Source organism: Fukomys damarensis, unplaced genomic scaffold, assembly GCF_012274545.1.
Source record: "Fukomys damarensis isolate Sample0158 unplaced genomic scaffold, DMR_v1.0_HiC HiC_scaffold_19, whole genome shotgun sequence".
Lineage (NCBI taxonomy): Eukaryota > Metazoa > Chordata > Mammalia > Rodentia > Bathyergidae > Fukomys > Fukomys damarensis.
The window spans coordinates 64,058,138-64,081,865 of record NW_022900931.1 but is presented as its reverse complement, the minus strand read 5'-3'; the positions used below and the strand labels follow the sequence as shown (position 1 = coordinate 64,081,865).

At 46.9% G+C, this 23,728-nt stretch overlaps 1 protein-coding gene across 8 annotated transcripts in view; it reads left to right on the top strand.

The window, feature by feature from the left end:
- The first annotated feature begins 948 nt into the window (after window positions 1-948).
- Window positions 949-23,728, top strand: part of Pla2g4c (phospholipase A2 group IVC) — a 43,327-nt gene continuing 20,547 nt past the window's right edge. For 6 of the 8 annotated variants that reach the window (XR_783602.2, XM_010640803.2, XM_010640808.2 and 3 more), the window contains exons 1-7: window positions 9,195-9,703; window positions 11,468-11,709; window positions 13,337-13,445; window positions 13,612-13,772; window positions 17,591-17,780; window positions 20,239-20,359; window positions 21,838-21,978. Coding sequence is in view for 7 of the 8 variants with exons in the window: in XM_010640803.2 (XP_010639105.1) it covers window positions 11,663-11,709; window positions 13,337-13,445; window positions 13,612-13,772; window positions 17,591-17,780; window positions 20,239-20,359; window positions 21,838-21,978 (769 nt within the window). In the remaining variant the exon portion in view is untranslated. Of the gene's footprint in view, window positions 1,124-8,775; window positions 8,844-9,194; window positions 9,704-11,467; window positions 11,710-13,336; window positions 13,446-13,611; window positions 13,773-17,590; window positions 17,781-20,238; window positions 20,360-21,837; window positions 21,979-23,728 lie in introns of those variants that run through there. The other 2 variants (XM_033765873.1, XM_010640804.2) reach the window with 2 other exon arrangements.

The following is a 23,728-nucleotide window of genomic DNA, read 5'->3' as shown; positions in this document are numbered from 1 at the left end:
TGAGTCTGTACTTTAGTTCTCCCCAATAAAACCTTCCTGTGCCTCTCACTGTGTGTCCTGCGATCCGTTTCATGTGATCAGAGTCAAGAACCTATTCAACAAGCTAAGTCGAGGTCCCCACCTCCTCCTTGGGCATCTGTAACAGTTTGGCCAGGACATCAAACTGCAAAGACCGTTTTCTCACTGCTGTGACACAAATAAACCGTTCCACATGGAGCCTAAGGTAGTTTCTCCATACTCCTCCCAGCTGACTACTGAAATAACTAAGTGTGCGATCAGCCATGAACATCTAAGAGGTAGTAAGTACTGTTGGCCACTTGGAGAAGTACGTACTTTCAAGTTGCACCTCCGTATGTGGAGTTTGACCCTTACTGTGAGTTGCTTGGAAATGGCAGTGTTATCCCGGACACATGGCCCATCTGCTTGGCTCCAGAAATTCTCTGCCACTTAGGCCACAAAATCAAGGCAACTGCAATTGTGAATATGTGTCATCGGTAAACACTTTAAAAAGAAATTGGAAAAAGGTCAGTGCTGAGGTCACTTCCAGGGACACACAGCTTTGGTTAAATAAAAGGGGTGTGGTGCTCTTTCCCTGGCTGACTTCCACACAAGGTAAGTCCTTGCCTCGGTTAAGTTCCAGCAGTGTTTGCGCATTTTAAAGGCCTCCTTTCTCCAGAATAGGAGCTACTTGAAGTCCTGGGGACTCAATCTTTGGGTTCAAAAGACCAAGTGTGTTGGCAGAAGAGCTCTCATCTGAAATAAGCTGAGAACATTGCTTAGCAAGGGAATGTTGTGCTTAGAAGATGGCAAAGCAGAGAACTGATCTCATTTGGATTTGGAGAGCATAGAGGTTGGGGATCGGTGCAGAGTCAGGAGAGTCTCGTGGCAGAAATGTGGGCCTTCTAGTGTGATTGTTGGTGATTGGCTGGCTCAGGCATGTGGCCCCTGGCCGGTGATTGGTTGAGGCTTAGTCACTGTTGCTAGGCAGTCGGTGGTGGATTGGGGTTGAAGCAGTTCTGCAAGTATGTCAGTGCTGGGGCCAAGAGCTCGTTTGTCTTTTCATTTGAGAGGAAATTTTCACTCTTGGAAATACGGCCCTGCCACTTAATAGTAGAGATTTTGGGTGAGTCCTGATATCACTGAGCTCTCAGTTTTCTCGTGTATGCTTTGGGGATAATCGTGCATATTAGGGGCCGCTGTGAAATTTCAGTGGGACGATGGGTGTATCGTTGTGGAGCACTGGGGTGGCGCAGAATACCGTCTTGTTTCTCTGTGACCCTGACGAAGGATTTAGTCTCTGTGTGTCTCAATTTTTTTCCCACAAAAGGATCTGAGAATTAAATTATGTCATACATAAAATGCATGTAGAATATTGCTGTCGTAAGATCAGCAATCAAGAAATTGTTAGCCCTTTTCCATCAGGGTGAAAGGACGAGTCCCACTCTTGCTGGGATCTTGAGCTTGGGTGGCCTTACTGCCTTAAGGAAATGACGTGTCTAATACTGAGGAAACCAAGGGTGTCCCTCAAAGAGGAGGTGGGGCCTCAACTCATCTCCCAAGGAGCAGGTTTATCAACCCTAGCCACAGAAATCACTTTAGGACAAAGTGTGAGGCATAGGCAGGTTTATTAGGCAGAGTTAGAAAATAGGAGAAAATGGGGACTTTACCTTGAGGAACTGAAGTGGGCACAGCTCTTAGGAAGAGAATCAGACTGGCCCAGTCACAGAAGAACAAGGCCAGCTTTCATGAGTTTGCTGGAGTGAGGTAGAGTCCGGTTGATCGTTATTTAAGTTCTGGTTTGCACAGTGACTCCTGGAGAAGTCCTTACCACTTCAGGGTACAATTCGGTCTCCGTGAGATGGTTGTTCCTGCTTGGGGAAGTCTCAGTTTTTTGGAGGCTTTGCTGGGATCCAGAGTGACTTTATGTTTATGGCAATGACTGGAAACTTAAAGGCATAGTTGAACGTCACCATAAATCTTTCTGTCCTCCGTCACAAAGACTGATGGGCCAGGTTAAAGGACAGGTGGGCCAATTTTTAAAGCAGAGCTCCCTAAATGACACCTGTATGCAGAACCGAGCAAGGATCTGACCCAGTGCTAAGGTGATCAATGAAGGTCAAATATTGTTCTGCTTTTAGTTACCTGTGGGGCATCTGTAGACTCGAGTGAAGAGTTACTATTTCGAGTAACAGGTTAAGAGTATAGAGTTTATCCTCTGTTCCTATTGTGGTCTTGACTATGCCAAGGGAAAACCCAAAAGAAATACTCTGTGTTCACGGGCTTTTAGTTACTTAATTTAATTGACTTAAAAAGACACTAATTTTGGGGATCATGCAGCCGAGCAATTTGTTATTAGTCCTCTACTAACTTTGCCTGTGGATCAGACATCTGGGAAAATGCCTGTGACAGCCAGGTATGGTGGCAAGTAATTCTAATCGCAACACACTGAGAGGCTGAGGTAAGAGGATTGCAAGTTCAAGCCCAGCCTGGACAATTTAATAAGACCTGTACTCAGAGCAAAAAATATGAAAAGGGCTGAGGATGTAGCTCAGGGTAAAAGCCCTGGGTTCAATCCCCTGTACTGGAAACAAACAAAAAAAAAAGTCTATGCCTCCCTGAGCACAGGCCTTCCTGAACCCCCGTCACCTCTGAATTCCCTATCCCCCCATGAGCCTCCCTGAGCTCCTATACAGCTTCCCTGTGTCCCTCAGCCTCCGTTTTCCTGTCCTGTACCCCTGGTCTCCCTGAATAAACAACCTTTGTTAATCATTTGAAGAATACGTTTCTGAAACAAGATTAATTGACCCAAAGCTACCCCACTGTCTCCTCTCCCTTCAACACTCACAGTGCCAAGAGAAATACAACTTCAGATGCTTTTAAAGATTTTCAGGTGTGTCATACTCTTGTGACTCCAAGCCACATCGACGGATTATCAGCTACCAGGATCTGCCCCATGCAGTTCCACTGCACTGGAGAGGCGCCCAGGAGTCTCCAGTCATCAGTCACTTCCTAGTCTAACCCCCTTCTTTCCCTCTTGTCTAAAGCTCACAGGAGCTTCAGTCCTGTTTTCTGCTAGCTCTCTGCTAGTCCACTAGCTTCCCAGTTCTGGCAGTTTACCAAGGAGATCTTTTTCCTTTCCTCAACAGCTTGTCCTCAATTCATTGGGTCCTTCTCCAGTGGCAATTACAGACTAGATTTGTCGACACCAATGTCATACACTATACTGTGTCCCAAGTCTCCAGTCATTGCCCTGAAGTTTTTCTGTACTAATAATTCCCCATCGTGATGATGTGTCATGAAGTAGGTAGGTATATTGATCGCCATAACTTTGTCTGTCCTTGGCAATCCCAGCTTTCGGAAGAAGGAAGTCTTGAGGACAGAGGGGAAAAGGGGAAACTGGCTTCCTCAGAACCACAGACTGCAGCTGAAGGTCCTGAGTTTGATCTCTGGTGCAAAAGAAAAAATAAAAAACAGAGTGCCCAATTCTAACAGCTAGATCGCAGCCAGTAAAGATAAGAGGGCACATGTACGATAGGCTTCAGGGAGGGGCCAACAGAAGCTCCAAAAACGACAAAGAACGTCTACCTCCAACAGCTAAGCCTTGTCTGACTCTTAACTGGAAGTGACTCCAATTCCATTATAACTAATTTAAACCTAATTTACACTGTGGCTTTGGCACCCCCCTTCCCATGGGCTTTGGGCGCCATGATAGTTCCGCAAGGGTCTGTTTAGGGACAAATTCTCTCTACCGCCATCAGAAAGGTTTATCCCCCATTGGAGTAAATTGCTGCAGCAGTTCAAAGAGCTGCTGCTCCCTCTGACGCCTGCTTTCTTGGAGGCCTGCTCCCACCCTGTGATGATGATGTGTCTTTGGTAATAAGTCTGTATTTTTCACTTCCACTGTGTGTCTCGCTCAGTTCTTTGGGTTACCAAAACTGGGACAGTCACGACTTTGCATTTCTTGGCGAGCTCAGCCAGAATGTTTGGGAGAACATTCTTTTTTTCCCCGCTCTCAGCTTCCCCATTTATCCGACTTGTCTTTAGTTGGCCATGCGTCATACAGTTGGGAAGCGTTAGGCCATTCCCTGCTTGAAGACTTCGTGGCGGGGCAGCTCGGTTGTGGAATAGAGCATTGAGAGCTCTGCTAGGTGCAAAATAACTCCATGCCTTGTATCGGGCGTGTGACCTGGAGTTTAATAGCTTTTTTTGTTCCCATACTTTGGTTCTTGCCTATCCCTCCTTTAGCTTTCTCATTCTTTTTGGAGAAAAGCTTCCAGGGATTGGTTTCCTGCTTGACCTGCCCCCAGTCTGCCCCTTTTATGCTTTGATGAAAGTTTCATTTGGCCCTTTCCCCTAGGTGACCTTTGTCTCTGGCTGTCCTTAGGCATTTGCTTCAATCCCTCGGAGAGCCGTCCCGGTGAACCTTTCTGCCATGTCCTGGACACCGGAAAAGCTCAGGGTCATGGATGGGAACTGCGTCTCCACTCTGGGGAAACATACAGGCCTCACTCCTTCCCTTCTAAATCTGGGCGAATCCCCTCCCTGTTCCTTCTTACTGTAAAAGAAATTGCCAAAGTCCTTTACTATTTATTGGGACACATGCCGCTTCTCAACTGGTTAGATGTAGCCAGTAGAAGACTCCATCCTGGTCTTTAAGGAGTTGTTGGTCATGAGCTGTGGAAAGACATAAGAAATAAAAGGCACTGGTGTCACCCACTTTGCCAGAGACATCTGGCAGGAAACTTGAGCCCCAGAGCTCAATACATCTGCATCTTTCTGTAGACGCCCCTGGAGGGCCGCAGACCTGGTCCTGTCTGTCCATAGGCCCCGTGCGGCACCATGGGAAACACTGCCCGTACCACCAACCTCACCATTAGGCTGTATCCTTAGTAACGGAAAGCAATTTGGCTCTGACAATGCAATTAAAAAAACAGACTTCTATTGTGATATAGTTTGGCCCCCGTTCAAACTAGGGAGCAGTGAGAAATGGTTTAAAAAATTGTAGTCTTAAGTTAACAAGCACCACGGGACAAGCACAAGTTATTTTTTCAATAGATCTTTCAAAAGGCAAGAAAAATCGAAGTCTCATATTCAGGCTTTTATGTCTTTCTATCAAAAACCATCCCTCTTCTCTATGATGAGCATTATCATCGCATATGCCTAAAAATGTACCAATGTTTTGCTATAAAAAATAAAAATAAAACAAAACTCCAAAACCATCCCTCTGCCAGGTTCCAAGAGATCCCCAAACAGGAGATTTATATAATTTATTCCATTTTCAGACTCACACCTGTCTCATGGGAATAAGGGTCTCTTTCCAACTGTTCAGTAAAAGAAACCACTTGAGAGTTCTTTTAACCTCTTCTTTACAATCCGCCTTATTCTCAGTTCCTGAGAAAGCACTAAAATTAGCCTGTATCCCATGGTAACAGGGAGAGTCCAGCCTGGTTTACTGAGTGAATTCCCAGTAGGCTTCTGGGAGTGCTCCCCCCATTAAGTTTCTTCGCGCATTTACAGCAGACGATACAGTCACATTCATCATTGGGATCTTGTACCTTTACATGACAGGTCTTGGGTCTTGTTTTTTTCCCATTCCCCTGCCCTCCCTTCACCCCCTTCACCGTTCCCTATTTACAAAGACTTTGTTTCCATTTTTTCCTCTTCCCCTTTAGCATTTTCTTCCTATTTCACCCTCTCAGTGATACCATTTGGGCCTTATTTACTTTTAGTTTTTCACACCAGAGACACTATTCGGTATATTTACTTAAGTGTGTCCTATTTATTTCACTTAAGAGCATAGCCTCAATATACATCCATTTAGCTATAAATGTCTCTAGTTTCTCATTCTTTATGGCTTAGTAATTCTCCATTTTATAGAAAACCACATCCTCTTTATCCAGGCTCCAGTTGATGGACAATTGGGTTGTTTCCAAGTTTTAGGTATTACAAACAGTGCTGCTATAAACATGGGTGCACATGTATCACTGTGGTATGATTCTTTTAATTCTTTTGGGAAGATACCCAACAGAGAAATAGCTGGGTCAAATGGGACTTCTAATCCTAGATGTTTGAGGTATCTCCATATTGATTTCCACTACAGTTGAAGGCTTCTAGGAGTGTTTGAGGCTCCACTTCTCTGAAAAGACTACACATCTCTCTGGTGAGCCAGTGCTGGAGGATAGAAAAACTGTGGTCTAATCCAGGCCAGAAAGCGCTTCTGAAATATCTGTCAGTCAGAAACTGGCTTGCCAAACAATGGCAGGTCTGTATAATGAAATATAATAAGCAGTAGAGAAAAACATTATAGTCTCTGGAAGTATTATATGAAAAGATATCTATATATATGATATAAAGTGAAGGAAAGTGTGCTGTAGGTCTTTTGCTGCTTCTTTTTGGAGAGTAGCTCAAAAGAAACACATCTATTCTCAGTTCTGGAGGTCAGACATCATGTAGGTTTCCCTGGGCTAATATCAAAGGCAATGGAGGCTCGTCCTTGGGCCGCTCCATCATCAAAGCCATTTTTCTGTATATGTGATACTGAAGTGAGCACATCAAAGCCATTTTTGCTGCTTTTCCTAGAAACAAGCATATATACACATATATATCTGTGCATGTAAACATGTATGTGGATGTGTGTCTATACATGTGTATTTTCAGTGCTGTGCTGTGGCTAGTTATCTACCTCATCCCAACTCCACACATGGACATTGTGTCAATAACATGAGATCAACCGTGGTGGGACTCTTGACGCCCACCAAGAGAACTGGCAGGTGCCCCATGTTAGGGTCTCCTCCCCACTCCAGAAAGCCAGTTGTGAAGTGTGTACCAGTACACCACCGGGCACACACACACACACACACACACACACACACACACACACGCTCACAATACGTCTGATTACTCAATTGTGTACCTTAAGTTTTAAAGGACAAAAGGAAACCAAAGGAAGTTGCTTCTATAAAGAGAAAATGAGTCCTAAAACAGAAATAGGAGAGAAAAAATTGTTTTCACCATCAATCTCATTGTCCTGTTTGATTTTTACCACCTGGTAATATTAACCAAGAAGTCAGGAGGGAACCCTAGCCAGCCAGAGTAACTCTATTTTGTAGTCGCTTGCTATTTAGTTACCCCAAGAGCCCTAGCCCCGTGACTGAGACTGTCCTATTCTGGGGCACAGTGTTTGTAGATGCAAGCAGAGTTCCTAAGGGTGAGGTTGGAACAGATGATGCAGAACGTTTCCTAAGAACCCTTCTTATCTTTGACCCTGCCTTTTACAGTTTAACTGACAACCTCATAAAAACAGCAGCCTAACAAATGGGTAGTGGTGACCTTCACCACTCTGTACCCCCTAAGAAACAATTAAACCATTTACTCACCAAGCTGGGCTGTCCAGGTTATCCTTTGAAATATCTGGCCGTGCTTTGGAAAGTTGGTGCCCTGTGCAGTGGGAGAAATTTAAGCCTGGATGGGCCAGGTGTGCCACACTTCTGTCTCCTGAGCTAACTCAGGCGAGTTCTAAACACTACAGGCAGTGCTCTTCTTTGTCTTCTTTTACACACGAGAGCTCTGAAACCCTCACAAGTAACTGTGATCTGCAAAAATTAATAGGAAGCTATATTTTTTGCTGTTAATGTAAATCATTGTTTAGGTGCCAAATTTGGGCCAGAGCAAGGAGGAGAAAGGAAAGAGAAAATGCAAAGGTAAATGAAGAGGAATGAAGGGGAACAGTAGATGAATAAAAGTGAAAGAAAGGGACGTTTGGTGAAGGTGCAGGTGAGGGATGTTTTGCACACACATACATACATATATATATAATTTCTTTTTTCTGTGCTGGGGATTGAACTCAGGACCTTGCGCTTGTGAGGCAGCGGCGGCACCACTGAGCTACATCCCAGCCCAGGGGTGTTACCCCGAAGCTTCTTCATTCTGTGCCAATTGCCCCCTGGACGGGATCCGTTTTTCCATTCTGGGATCACAGCCACTTTCCCCTCCTTTCTGGAGGAGAGGGAGCTGTGACTCAAAGACAGGGATGCAGGTTCTCGTGTTTGGTAACTCTGGGCCAGTGTCCATGTTCAGAGAGGAGAGACGGGGGAGAGGCGAGGCAGAGAAAGGAAAGGTGCGGAAGAGAGAGAGTAATATGAGAGGTGTTTAACAAGGGCACGGCGGTGTCACCAGATGGGGCGTCCGGCGGGAGCTGTTTCCAGGTTCTTGGTATCCTGGACAAAGCGTTAAGCGGGAAGAGTAAGACTTATTTTAAATGGACCGATAAGTGTAGGTGAAAGAAGCAATGAAGTAAATGTACAGGGCAGGGGGCTGGCCAGCAAGAAGAGCTCACTGCCCCAGAGAGGCAGGTGCCGCTCTCTGAAGTTCCAGGGTTATGGGAGGGTCTATACCTGGGCCTTTCTGGGAGTCGTGGTCCACAGGGACACCTGACGCAGCCCATCACTGAGAGGGGGAGTTGTTTATCCTATGACTTTTTTTGCTTTTAATTAACTTTATTGGTACATTTTAGGTATACATTGTAATGACATTCATCACAGGAAATTTGTACCTTTATGTAATTTATCTTGGTTCTATTTTTGCCCCATTTCCCTGTCCTCCCTTCAAGCCCTCCACGCCTCCTATTTACAAAGACTTGGTTTCCATTTTTTCCTTTTCTCATTTCAGTTCCGTTCCCTTCTTTCCTTTCTCCAACCCGTCCCACTTCCTCTGCCCCTTCGGACCTTTTCTTGCTATTTCTCATTGTCTGGTATCCCTTGTGATCCTTATTTACAGGAACTGTCATCCCATCCAAGCCCACCAGGCGGGATGTCAAAACCACACTGCAGTGAGATTGGAGGAAGGTCAGGATCACGTTCTTTTGGTTTTGAGTATGCCTGGGGCTTGGGAAGGGATAGGGTGACCTTTATTTCTTGGTTTCCTGATACTCTGGCATAGTCTTGTCCTTATTCTGTTTGCTACCTCATTAGCAGAGGGAAAGGGGCAACAAAAAGGGAGAAAGGGCAGAATTCAAAGATAAGATCAATTCTGTGTTTCTCTGTATGTTAAAACATCACATTTCCACCTCAAATAGATCTAATTTTTGTATTTCAAGGATTATCTCAAAAAATCTGAAAAAAGCCGGGATGGTGGCACACAGCTGTGATCCCAGCACTCAGGAGGCTGAGGCAAGAGGATCACTGTGAGTTCAAGGCCAGCCGGGCTGCATGGCCAGACCCTGTCTCAAAAAGCAAAACAAACAAACAAAACTCTAGAAAAACAGATTTGCTAGCAGCGAGGCATAAACAAATATCCGGGAAGATCCTGAAAAATAAGAGAAATTGGAAGCAAGCAGAGGAATAGGGAGTTTGTCCTTCATGATAGATAAAAACACACAACCATGAGTTAAAAAAAAATATAGTACTATTGTAGCCTGATGCGGCCTCAGCATCTATTTTAACACAAATTGGACACTCCTCCCAAGAGCAATTGTGGAGTGGAGCAATCATGTAATTTCAAATTGTTACACCACACCCTGCTTACCCAGGCTGGCTGCCAGAGATAAAAACAAAGGCATCTCTCTGGGCTTTTGCAGCAGCCTTCCTTTCACGGATCATTGCTCGCCAACCTGAAGAGACCCACACACTCCCGGTATGTATTACAGTCTGCTGCTTGCTGCTCTCCTCTCTGCTCCACTCGAGGCTGGCTGAGCACCCCAGGGTCTGTAAGTACCAAAAACTTGAAAATGTTCTCGCTGTGCTTGTGTAATTGAGGTGCAGCCTGCAGTCTGACAGGATATTAAGCTGCAAGCTAAGCTGACAGAGAAATTCAGAGTTTCATTCCAAACAGGTACCACTGCAGGAATGGGTCAACTGATAAAACAAAAGCAATCTCAAGATTTTTTTTTTTTCTTTGTGGTATTGGGCACTGAATCCAGAGCCTCCACACGGAGATACATCCTGGTATTTTCTTTTGAGACAGAGTCTTGCTGAGTCCCTAAAATGCTGAGGCTGGGGTTGTTGTACCCAAGTCACGAAATCCCCAAGAAGACTACCAAGGAGTCTCTTCTGATGCAAACACACAAAGAGTTTATTGCAAGCTCGAGCCTGGACCCTCAGTGGCACCATCACAACGGCTTCCAACTGAAGGCCCTGACCCATTTTCAAGATATGCTTATATAGGGCTGAGGAGTGATACTATTTTTAACTTTTCATTACTAAGGGTTATTATTGGGACACTTAGGGGAAATACCTCATTCTCATGAGGGGAATTATACTCATGAGAAGCTCAGTGGGGGGCACTCTATTTCTATTTTTAAGGAACACTTTATGTGATTACACAATTAGGCAAACTCTATACTCAGCAAGGACTATAATATCTCTAACTTATTCATAATTTTTAACTTCATTACTAAGGGTTATTATTGGGACACTTAGGGGAAATACCTCATTCTCATGAGGGGAATTATACTCATGAGAAGCTCAGTGGGGGGCACTCTATTTCTATTTTTAAGGAACACTTTATGTGATTACACAATTAGGCAAACTCTATACTCAGCAAGGACTATAATATCTCTAACTTATTCATTACTAGGCAACTATCAGTGGGGAGGACAAGTTCACCCTCGGGTCAGAAAAAGAGCAGAGATATCTTATTCTGCAAACTCCAGCAACTATCAGGGAGGGGACAAGTTCACCCTCAGATCAGAAAAAGAGGAACAGAAAAACAGGGAGGAGGCTGTTATAGCCCTTTACCCAGAAAACTTGGTCTTGCTATTCTGAGCAAAGGGCAAAGAGGGAGACCACCTCGATCAGAAAACTTGGTTCCTACAGGCTCAGTCCTGCCTCAGCTTCCCACAGTGCTGGGATTAGAGGCGTGTGCACCACCACACCTGGTGCAGGATTTTAAAATTCTTTGTTGGGTGTGTGTGAGTCACTTCAACCCTGATCACTGACAATAGCAACTCAACTAGTAATTCCTTCCCTAGAGTTAACTTTGCCCACAGAATCTTGCCAGTTTCAACCCCTTCCATAGAGGGGAAGAGATAAATGCACACCACCCTGAGGGTCCCTGCTCTCTCATCAGGCTGCTAGCCACCCATGAGGACATGAGATGTGGCCAAGACCTTTCATCGGAGAGGAAGGGCAGGATTAGGGCCAGGCGAGGACTGGCCAGGAGCCTTTGAAGACCTAGAAGCTGCTACCTCTGGAAAGCTGGCTGTGACCCCTGCCCTGTGCCCACAGGGAAGCCCAGTGCTGGGCCTTCAGGCAGGTTGTGGGCAGATGTGGGTCTGGCGTCTTCTCCTTATGTACCTCCCATCTGCATCCACATGATGATGATGATGATGATGATGATGATGATTTGGTACTGGGGATTGAACTCAGGACCTTGTGCTTTTGAGGCAGATGCGGTGCCACTGAATGAAATCCCCAGCCTGAACTTAATATTTTTTTCTGGGTGTTTGAATGTGATCTGTGGTGGTCACTAGGTAATCAGTTGCATGGGACAGATGGATTGATGCCCGAACACATCTTTTTAGAAGAATATTCATCTGTAATCATTCTCACTGGGAGAAGTCAGAACCAAAACCCAGAGTGCCTCTGGGATTCAGTCGCCCTTCCACAAAACGGGAAGAAGGAAAGAAAAACATTGAAAAGAAAATTAATTGAGGAAATTAAGCAAGATGAATCCCGAGGAACTCTCCAAATTACCACTGCTCATTACAAATAGGTGAGTCACAAATAGAATTTTAAGTTTTGTAGTCATATTTTATGATGTAGAAAGAAACAGATGCAGGTAATTTATATTTACTTAATTTTTATTGTGATAAAATACACAGAATATATTTACTCTTGTGGCCATCGGTTGATTTTTGTTGTTGTTGTTGTTGTTTTGGTACCGGAGATCCAACTCAGGACCTTGCACTTGCGAGGCAGTTGGCAGAACCACTGAACTAAATCCCAGGCCCCTGTTTTGTTTGTTTTTTAAGGCAGGGTCTTACTATGTAGTTCAGGCTTGCCTGAACTCACTATGTAGCCCAGGCTGGCCTCAAACTCTCAGTGATCCTCCTGCTTCAGCCTCCCAAGTGCTGGGATTACAGGGGTGCACCACCAGGTGCCCAACTCTTGAGGCCACTTTAAAGTATGAGGCAGGCCAACCAATGTCTCGCTCTGGCCCCAGAATCAACTCTAAAGGAAGCTCTGTTCTCATTAAGCAGCACTTCTATTTCTCCCTCTCCCTGTCAACTACTGACCTGCCTGCTGTTTCTGTGAGTTTGCCTGTTCTTGATGTTTCACATGAGTGGAATTGTATAAGATATGGCCTTCAGGCCTGGCTATGTCGTTTAGCACAGTGTTTTCAAGATTCATCGAATGCATCAGAACCTTTTCACAGCTGACATTTAACTGTACAGATAGTGCATATTTTATCTGTTCATTACTTGATAGACATCGGAGTTGTTTCTACTCCCCTCCCCAGTACTAGGGATTAAACACTTGGACTTTACACCTTTACATCTCCAACCCCTTTTATATTTTAAGACTTGGTGTTATGAACTTGTGATATCCCTGCCTCAGTCTCCAAAAGTGCTGTCATTGCAGACACAGGCCATGGTGCTGGCTTGTTTCTGTTTTGCTGAGCAAATGGCACCGCTGTGAATATTAGTGTCTAAGCTTGTAAGCAACTGCTTTCAATTCTTTTGACTACACATCTAGGACTGGAATTACTGGGCTATGTGGTAATCCTGTTTAACATTTTGGGGAACTGCTAAATGGCTGTACCGTGTCGTTCGTAGTATAAGCCATCTCTTAGTAGCCGTAGGAGGTTGGTTCCAGGACCACCAGATGTTTCAGTCCCCTTATGGATTAGCAAACTCCTCAGATGTTCCAGTCCACTTGGTAAAAGGGTGTCGTATTTTATGTAATGTATCCACATCCTCCTGTGTACTTTAAATCATCTCTAGTCTACTTGTAATACTTTATAGAACATTAATAGTTGTAAATAGTTGTCACTCTAGATTGTTCAAGGAGTAACCACCAAGACAAGTCAGTACATCTTCAGGCCAGACACAATGTCTTCCTCATTGTGTCTGACCTGAGCTTGGCTAAATTCACAGATACAGAACCTACAGATACGCAGAATGTTGTAACTTCAGCAAGCCACCCTCCCGGATGCGTTATGTTCTTTATTTACATTTTCGTTGCTGCGTGTGTCCCATCAGGGCTCCTGAGCGCTTCATCGCTCCGCCCAGGGCTGGTGCCTACCTTCCTCTTGGACAGCACCCCTCCAGATAAACTGCTTCCCTCTTTCTCTCTCACCGATTTTCCGGAGTTTATTGTTTTTCTCTCGTCCCGGGAAGCTGTGAGGTCTCCATCATCCCCGGGCTGCAGAAAGAAGAGCGAGAGGCTGTAGAGAAACGCAGCGGCCGGGTGCTGACGGCTCTGAAAAAGCTGGGCAAGGCCGATGAGGTGAGCGAGGAGGAGCCTGGGGATCCTGGGGTTGAATCTTCTGTGCCTCTGTCGGAGCCCAGCTCAGCCAGGAGGGGTGGAAGGGAAGGGAGGAAGTAGAAGGGTGAGACTTACGCCGCCAGAGTGGAGCTGAGACACCCGTCTTGTTCTGACCCCTGGTCCCCAGGCTCAGGACTTCCCCAGGGCCCGGGCGCCGGTCATTGCTGTGCTGGGCTCCGGCGGGGGACTGCGGGCCCACATCGCCTGCCTCGGGGTCCTGAGTGAGCTGAAAACACTCGGCCTGCTGGATGCTGTCACCTACCTCTCGGGGGTCTCGGGGTCCACTTGGTAAGTGTGCATTTCAGGGTAGGGGGTGGTTTCTGGCAGCCCAATGAGAGCTTTCGGTCCTCTCGACATCAGATTCGTGCTCTTTTCTTTCCTCCCTCCTCCTTCCCTTCCTTCATTTCTTCTTTAGGTTTTTATCTTTATTAAGCTTATTGGTACGTTTTAGGTATACAACAGTTACATTCGTCCCCAGGATCTTGTACCTTGACATGACTTATCTTGGTTCTTACTTTTCCCCCTTCACTCCCTCTACCCTCCTGTTTTCAAAGACACTGTTTCCATGTTTTTCCTTTATTCCTTTTTCCTGTATTCATTCCTTCCTTTATTTCTTCCTTCCTTCCTCCCCGCGGGATTGATTGATCCTTTGCACCGGAGCTACGTCCCCAGCCCTTTTCTATTTTTTATTTTGAGAAAGGTCTTGCTAAATTGTTAAGTTGCCCAGACTGGACTCAAACTTTAGATCCTCAGTCTCCCAGAATACTGGGGTTATGCGTGTGCACCACCCTGCCTGGTTTCTTTTTAAGTTAAAAGACAATTGTGACATCTAATTGTACACTAGTGCGATATTTTTTGATATTTCACCACATTTATACATTGTGTGTGGACCGTTCCAGATACTTACATTATCCACCATCTCAAACTTTTATCACTTCTTCGTGACAAGAACATTCAAAATCTCCTCTCCTACATATTTTGGATTGTGCGGTACAATACTGAACCTATACTCATTGTCCGTGTGATGGGTCGCCGGAAACCATTCCTTCTATCTGGCTGTGACTTTGGAACTGCGAATCAACTTCCTCCCCGACCCAGGCTTCCCACCTCTCTACCTCCCTGCCTCCTGGTAACCAGTACTCGGCTGTCTTTTTCTTTTTTCCTGGCGGAGCTGGAGATTGAACTCACACTGAGTTACATCCCCAGCTGTTCCTTTTCATTTTCTTTTGTGCGTTGAGGAGGGGTCTTGCTAAATTGCTCATGTAGGATTTGAACTTGTGATTCCTCTGTGCCAACCTCTCGGGATGCTGGGCTTACAGTTGTGTGCCACTGAACCTAGATCTGCCGTCTTTCTTGAAGCTACTTGTCCAGTTCTCTGACGCCGCCGCGGGATTTCCCGCAGTGTAATGTCTTCCTGACAATGTCCGCCTGGGGCAAGCGTCCCATCCTGCGTTCTCCAAGACCAGCTCCACCCAGACAACACTGGCAAGCTCTTGGATAGACTGAACGCAAATTGGGGATTCCCATGACTTCTTTAGTTTGATAATTTCTTAAACAGCTTGTAAAACTTAGAAGCACATTTTGATATTAAGATCACCCAGCTCTTCTTGGGCACACCCCCCGCTCCGCATCTTAGTGAGCTCCCAGCACAGGTGCTGTCTGAGCCTGCTGTTCAGGGCTTTCTCTGGAGGCTTCGTAATCGATACACGGTTGACAGCATCACTGGCCACTGAGGGTTGAGCCCAACCCCTAGCGCCTCTCACCTCCCCTTCCGCAGAGGTTGGAGGGGTTGCGAGTTCTAAGCTTCAGCTGTGATTTGGTCTTTCTGGTTACTGGTGCTCATCCCAAAGTGATCTGAGGCCCCTCTGCCACCAAATGTCATTTCAGAAGAGAAGGTGTTTCCGCCACCCTCGTCATCAGGAATTCCAAGGTTTTAGGCATTCTGTGCCAGGAACGAGCACCAAATGTCTCCCTTCTACTACAGAAGGCCTGGGACAAATATAATATTTATTTGCTGACATTAAAGGACCTTTGCATGTTCAGGTACCGTTTTTTACACTTAGATGCACAGACTGCGACTTCCTGTGACTTTATAGGCTTTATGACAGAGAACTACATTAAGTCTGTGTAGGACTTTCTCACACGTCAGGCCCGCACGGTCAGTAGGACGCATTCGTGCCTGGGCACGGACTTCCAAGCCCAGGGTGCTCTCTCCTAGTCAGTCTGTGCGGGGATAAGTTTGTCCTGGGCCTTGAGCTAGGTGCGGAAGATGAAGCTGGTGAGGTTAAAGGCACGAGCAGCAGCGCTGCAGAGCGTGGGAGTGAGGCAAGTCCTGCGGGGTCACACGGAGGCCTCCTGTGTGCCCTCGGAGCTTATCACGCGGAGTGACAGGGCTTCAGGGTTTGCAGGCCTGCCCTGTTCCCAACTAGAGGGGCTGCTGAACTCTGCAGCACAAGGCTTCTTTCCTCGTTGCTCCTTGGAGGTCCATCCCGCTGCAGCCTGTGGGTGGGAAGCCAGGCCTGTATTCCAGCGGCTTGGTTCCAATCCTGGACCCTTGGTCTCCTTAGCTGTCAAAGAGGGTGACAGCGCAGACCTCATGGGGCTGTTCTACTAAACAACGCAACACACGCGAAGCATCCGGACCAGAGCTGTCCAGTGGAAATATATGAATCACATCTGTCAGTTTGAATTTTCAGGTAGCCTTCGTGAAAAAGTAAAAAGAAACCACGACACTAATCATCATGGTATATTTCTTTTTAAACCCAACATATCTGAAACATTAACATTTGGTACAAAAGCAATATCGAAAAAAAGTTTTTTTTTTTTTGGTACCGGGGATTGAACTCGGGTCCTCGCGCTTGCAAGGCAGGCCACCGAACCGCTGAGCTAAATCCCCGGCCCAATATCAAAATTATTAATGAGATATTTGACATTCCTGTTGTCAGACGTACTCTCAGCACATTTCATTTGGAAGCCGAAGTCTCCTTGGACAGTGAGCATGCATTTGGAAAAAAGATTTTCACTGGGCACAGCGGCGCATGCCTGTAATCCAAGCTCTTTGGGACACCGAGGCAGAAGGATCTCAAATTTGAGCTCAGCCTGGGGCAGTTTAGGGAGACCCTGTCTCACAATAAACAATTAAAAGGGGCAGGGATATAGCTTAGTGTAGAGATCCGCAGTACCCAAGCACGCTTCAGTAAATAAAGGGTGAAGAGGGCAGATAATCTAGAGACAAAAGTGCAGTTTATATTGATGTCAGACCTCCACCCAGGCAGGAGGGAAAATTCTTCCCAGGCAATACTGTTACACATCCTGCAAGGTGCAAAAGGTAACAGGAAGACAAGGCCTAGGTTTGAGATAAACAACCCGCCCCAGCCCCATGCAGCAACACCTGTGGGTCCAGATACCCCCGGAGACCAGCAGACTTCACCCCAGAACAGAAGACTTCCTCCACTCCAAGGCAAAAATGTCCACTCCTCTTGGCGCTACCCCTCCCCTCCCCAAACTCCCCTATAAAATTTCCTTTGCCCAAGCCCCTGGGGTCAGTAGTCTCGTTGCCCTTGATTCATCTGCACCAAGGCAGGGAAATGAAACCTCGTTTGTTGCTTCATTTTTGTCTGCTCTGGTGGTCTTGGTCATGCTTAGGTTTACTAATACTTGGTGTTCCCTGTGCAATCTTGGGGAAGTTGCTTACCCTCTCTTGGTCTCAACGGCTTCCTCTGTAAATTGATAATAACTTATCATTCCTGTTTTGGTTGGTTGTGAAAATGATGTAAGTTAATAACTAGAAAAGACTACAGACAACGCTTGAGGCATGTGAACCCTCCACGCGTGTTAGTCTGGAAAAATATTATTTAGCTTTCAGGAGTCATTCTATCTTGCTCTCCTTTCCTGCCTGTAAAATGGGAGAATTGCCCCAGAGGGCATTGGATGCCTCCCTGGAGTTTTGTCATGCATAGTCTTACTTGCAGTAAATTGATTATCCCTTTCCCCTGTCTGTGAGGCGTCTGGGGTTGGAGGCGATGTACCCCACGTCCCCACCCTCCGGCCTCCACTGTCTGAGCGTCCAGTCCTCCACTCATCCCCATTTCTGTCTCTTTCTTCAGGGCTCTGTCTTCCTTCTACACCAAGGACGGGAACACAGAAGAAATTGAGGCCGAGCTAAAGCACCGATTTAACCAGAAGGAGTGGGATGCGAAGCACAGCCTAGAGAAAACCATCGAGGCAGGGGGGTTGGAGAACTACTCTCTGACGGACTTTTGGGCCTACATGGTTGTCTCTAAGCAAACCAGGGAAGTAAGTCACCCTGAGCCGGGGCCCAAGGCTCTAGGTTGGAAGTTCCCAGAGCTCTGGACCAGCATCTCCACTATAAAGCCTCAATATTTTCTTTTCGTTTTTGAGACAGGGTCTCACCAGTTCGGGCTGGCCTCGAACTCGCTCTGTGGCCCAAGTTTCCCAGTGATCCTCCTGCCTTCTAAATGCTGGGATTACAGGCATTCACCACCACACTTCCAGTTTAAGATTTTCAGGTCTTTCAACTCGAAGTCCACATCCGGGCACTTAGAGCTCTCCTCAGAACTAAAATTAATCAGGGTTTCTTGGGGTGCGTGTAAGAGGGTCAGGTTCTGATTGGCTTAGGCAAACGCATAAAGTAACCTGACTTTCTGGGAAGATGCAAGGGTTCTCCAAGCCAGCACTTGTCCCCATCTTGCCTTTATTTCTTGATGTGGATTTTTTCTTCTTTGAGACGACATCCTGCTGTATCAAGTCCAGGCTAACTCTTTATGTTGGCCACGCTGGCCTTGAACTCACAACCCTCCTTGCCTCAGCCTCCCGACTGGTGTGCACCACCGCGTCCAGCTTTAATTCTGGGATCCACGTCCCTCCGCACTTCCCCTCCTCTCTCCCTTTTCCGCCCTTCTCTGTTCTCCTACCTGCCTCCTCTTCGCCTTCTCCTCTTCCTCTTCCTTCTGATTCGCTCCCACCCCTCTCACCTGGCTCTTTTGTGATACTGGGAATTGAATCCAGAGTCTTCACCCTGAGCTACACCCCTAGCCCTTTTTATTCGTTGATTTTTATTTTGCTACTGGGTCTTCTGAAATTGCTAGGTTGCCCAAGTTGGGCTTGAACTTGTGATCCTCTTACCTCAAACTCTCAGTACTGGGATTACAGGCCTAGGTGCTTAGTGGAAAATGCTTTCCCCAGCCCCAGAGCATCCTTGTCGTCCCCCCTATCCCCCGAGCCTCTGACCAACTGACCCTGGGATCCAGCCCCAAATTACCTGAAAGCATCACCTGGTCTGCTCAGTTCAGGAAGGGCAGAGGCCACCCAGGTCCAAGCATCTGTGACCATCAGGGCGACCTCTGCGTGGGCTGCGTGGCAGGGTTAGGATGGAAACCTGAGAGGACTTCTTCTCCCAGTGACTGCTTCTATTTTTAATTCTTGCTTTGGGTTCAACAGTTGTCCTAAAAGTGAAATGATCCACGATGATAGGGTTTCTACCAGACTGTGGCCTAGGGGAACAGGTGTTGTTTTGAAATGACAGTGTGAACCAGGTACCTGTGGGTGGTAGAACGTGGAGGATGAACGTGGAGGTGGAATATTCTCTCTCTCCCTGCTCTTTTGTGTTAGAGCGCGCGTGTGTGTTTGTGTAGGTGGGTGGTAAGAGCACTTCATGTGAGATCTATCCCCTCAAACTGTCTCTGCTCATTTCACTCAATACATAGAGTTTCCGCTATGCGTGATGAATAGGTACTAGAGACCTGCTCTACAGCACTGTCTCCATAGTTAGCAGTATGGTATTGTACCTTTTGAAATATGTTAGCAGGTAGAATGTAGTTTTGTTTTGTTTTGTTGGGACAGGGTGCCACTATGCAGTGCAGGCTGGCCTCGAACTCACTATGGAGCTCAGGCTGGCCTTGAACTCACAGCGATCCTCCTGCCTCAGCCTCCTGAGTGCTGGGATTACAGGCATGTGCCACTGCGCCCGGCAACAGGTAGAATATTCTTAACCCAGTGTGAGTTTTAGAAGTTTCGACCACAAGCCCTGCATTCCTCTCCTCTTGGTGCCTGTTGTTCACACAGATTTATACAACATAGGGAATATTTGGAGGGCTCATTTGAGATTCATCCATTGGGTAAATCCCTCCTTCCACCCTGTTTCATTGCTTCCGCTGTATGTGATGTTCCACAGGGTTTCGAGGTAGGGTTTCTCTTTCCAAAATTATGTTTCCAATGCCTAGCGATAAACTTTGCTTTTATGCCATAAAAGATTACCCCAAGGCAGTTTTGGAGGTAGCTCCAGGACAGCAATACCTCGAGACAGCCTTGTTCACCTGTTGTAAAATGGTTAAACCCCTAACCTTTGCAGCGAGAAATCCTGAGTTTAGGTCGCCTTGCTGCCATTTTAGCTGGTGACCTTGGGTAAATCCCTTACTTTTCTGAGGGTCCGTGCCCTCCGCTGGGAAACATAGGAATGACATTATCTTGTGATAGTCCGTGCTATGCACAAGGAGGAACTGAGAAAGAAAGAGAGGAAAGAAATTGTCCACGATCATCCAGTGAGTACAAGGTAGATGTGGGAGATCACACAGGGCAGACGAGCTTCAGAGCCCACACTTTTGACCACACCTGAGGTACAGGTGGGAGACAGAAGTGCACAGAAAGGATGCAGCTGACGCTTCCCAGGGTATTGAGGAAAGGGACACACGGGACGCTCACTTTGGAAGCCGTTCATTGCACCTTCTCTCCGAAGCTGCAGGACTTTTGCTTGTCCGGCATGACGAAGCACGTGGAGGAAGGGACCCTGCCCTACCCGATATTCGCGGCCATTGATGGTGACCTGCACCGTGACCACAAAAAGGACAAAGCCCAGAGTAAGCACACATTGGGAGGGAGGGGTGGCAGCAAGGAACGGGAAGGCATCGAGTGAAGTGTGAGGCTGTTACCCTGACCTTCCCGGGGGGGGACCCCAGGGAGAGGAAAGGTCCTAGAAGAGGGTTGTTCAGCCCATGGAAGAGGAAAGGGAGACCCCAGAGGTCGTGGAGTGGCACAGACTTTCTTTATGTGAATCCGGAAAGTTATAGTAAAGGATGGTCTTCTACTTTTTCTTTTTAAATTGGTGTATCCTAATTATACAGGATAACGAGTTTTACTGTGAAATTGTGACAAATGCACACAGCGTACTTGGGTCCATATCTTCCGCACCACTCACTGACTTCGTTTTCAGTAGTCTTCCTTCTGATTTCCTGTTTTGACATCCAGATTTGTCTTTTGATCCCCAGTATCTCTCCTGAGATTGAGACGTCTTGACACATTTTCATGAGCATGAAATGCATTTGATTGTTCAACGAATACGCCCCGATTTCTCACTCTCTGTCGGCCATGGTCCAGGGGCTTGGACAGGTTCTGGTATTTTAGGGCTCAGAAGTCTCCAGGGTGGATGCCTCATCTCCTTTCCCATATGGACCCTTGTGCCATTTCTCCACTAGCATGGATAGAAGTGAAATATTACCGTCCATACCTGCACCCCCAGTCCTGACTCCCTTCCCACGACCTCTCCGTCACCTGTCCTCCCTGTAATCCACGGTCTTGTAAACCGGATTCATCTTGGACTGACTATCATAGTCTCTTTGGAGAGCTCTTTGTGTGCGCGTGTGTGTGCATTTGTGGGTGTGTGCGCGCCCACGCATGCGTGCATACGCGCGTGTGTGTGGTACTGGGGCTTGAATGCAGGGTCTTTGTGCTGAGTCACATCCTGGCCTTTTTTATTTTTTGAGACAAGGTCTACCTAAGTCCCCCAGCCTGCGCTTGAACTTGCAATCCTGCCTTGATCTCTCAGAGCCCTGGGATCACAGGTCTGTGCCATCGTGCCCGGCTTGGAGGATTCTTGCAATCCCTTCCCCACTGACTTTCCCATTTCAAGCTGTTGCCTCTTTCCTTGGCTGTCTGATGAAAGTTTCCAGATCAAAAACCTGATCGTGGGATTTCCTTCCTTGAAATATTCCTGCACCCACAGGTAGCTTTCTGCGCCGCTGTGTGCCCAGACCCCACTGCACCCCCACACCCTGTGGAGTTGCATCTACAGTGAGATGGAGGAGAAAGGTGGATCAAGGAATCAATTTGGGAGGAATATGGGGAACGGAATGTTTTGGAAGTTATGCACTGCTCATAGCTGAATAACGATTCTCGGAATTCAGGGCTGAGATCTCCACGCTGTTTCTGGGAACGCAGTCTGTCTATACCGTTCCAGCATTCCGGTCGTCATCCCCGTCCCACGGATCCCCACCCCGAGGACCTGCTGCTCTGCAGGCTGTGTGCTGCGGGCCTCACGCATTTCTTTGTGCCTCCGCAGACACCTGGTTTGAGTTTACACTGCATCATGCTGGCTACCCTGCACTTGGGGCCTACATCCCCACCGCCCGCTTTGGAAGCAAATTCATGGAGGGAAGACTGGTCCGATCTGAACCGGAGCGAGACTTGTCCTTCCTGAAAGGTAGTACGGGGTCAGACAGAGGTGACTCGGTGGGGTAGGACACGGGGAGGCCGAGTGCCCCTCCGGAGACGCGGGCTCCATCCACCGCCTTCGGAGATGTGCTCTTCCTTCTGAGCCTTCCGCTTCTCTTGGGCCTCCTCAATATGACAGATGCCTCAGATCTTATTGAATAACCCGGGAGAGATGGTTTCTTAGGGCTGCAGCTTTGAACTAACGGATTCAGCTTTGGATATGACTTACAGACACCCCCCACCCAGCCCAGAACCCAGCAGAGGCAGGAACTCAGGGATAGACGGATAGCCAGCTCTTCAGCAAATAATTTTGAGATGCGCTGTGGGCCCCATGTGGCAGTGCCCAGACAAAAGCAGCTTCATTCTCCTCCCCCGGAAATAGACTCTGCATCTGCATGGTCACCCAAGCCTGGTCCTTAGACCTCACCTCTGATCTTTCCTCTCCCTTACCCGCCGCCGTCACTGTGGCTGTGACTCCTCTCCACCCCACCTCCACAGTCCATCCGCATTCTTCCATATCCCCCACCAACCCTGAGGTGCTGGCCCTCAACGCTGGGCTTGTTAGTTCCTCAGCTTACTCTCCAGATTCTGATTTTCTTTTTTTTTTTTCTTTGTACTGGGACTTGAACTCAGGATCTTGTGCTTGCCAGGCAGGTGCTGTGCCACTGAGCTACATCCCTGACCCTCCCTACGCTTTTTTTGAGACAAGGTCTGGGTATGTTGCCCACCCTGGTCTCAGACTTGTGTGCTCAGTGATCCTTCCCCCTCGGCTTCCTGAACTGCTGGAACTACAGGTGTGTACCATCACACCTAGGTCAAAATCTTTCCTCTTCTTTGTCTTTTGTACCCCACTACTAGAGGTTGAACCTAGGGCCTTTACACTGAGCTTAATCCCTGGCCCTTTCTAAATTTTGAGGCAAGGTGTCACTAAACTGCTAAATTGTGAAGGCTGGGCCCAAATTTGGGATCCTCCTGCTCCAGCCTCCCAGAGTGCTGGAGTTACAGGCATGCACCACCACACCTGGCTCCCAAGTTGCTATTTTCTGTCTCCCAAAAGTATCAAATACAAGTGGAATTATACACGATTTATCTTTCTGTGTTTGGTTTATTTCAATTAGCTTCATGTTTCAAGGTTCATCTGCATTATAGCAAAGCACAGGATTTTCTTTCTTTCTTTTTCTTTTCTTCTAAGTAACAGTCCTTTATGTGTATAGACCACTTTTTATTTATTCATTCTTTTGTGGATGAACACTTCAGTTGCTGCCACCTTTTAGTTGATGTGCACAATGTTGCCATGAATATGAGCAATAAACGTCTGTCTGAGGCCATGCTTTCACTTTTGTGTCCACTCAGAGGTAGAATTGTTGGATCATGTAGTGATTGCATTTAATTTATCCAAGACCACCATATTACTTTCCACAGTGGCTGCATCATTTTATATTCTCACCAGTGGTGCACAAAGGTTCCAGTTCCTCCGTATCCTTACCAACATTTAATGTGTCCTTGTTTTAGTTTCTTTTTTTTTTTCTTTTTATTGAGTTTATTGGTACAATCTAGGTATACAATACAGTTACATTTATCACTGGGATCCTGTACCTTTACATAATAGGTCTTGATTCTCATTTTTTCCCCTTGTCCCTGCCCTCCCTTTACCCCCTCCTCCCCTCCCCATTTACAAACACTTTATTTCCATTTTTTCAGTTTCTCATGTGTTTCCTCTCCCTTATTACCTTTCCCCC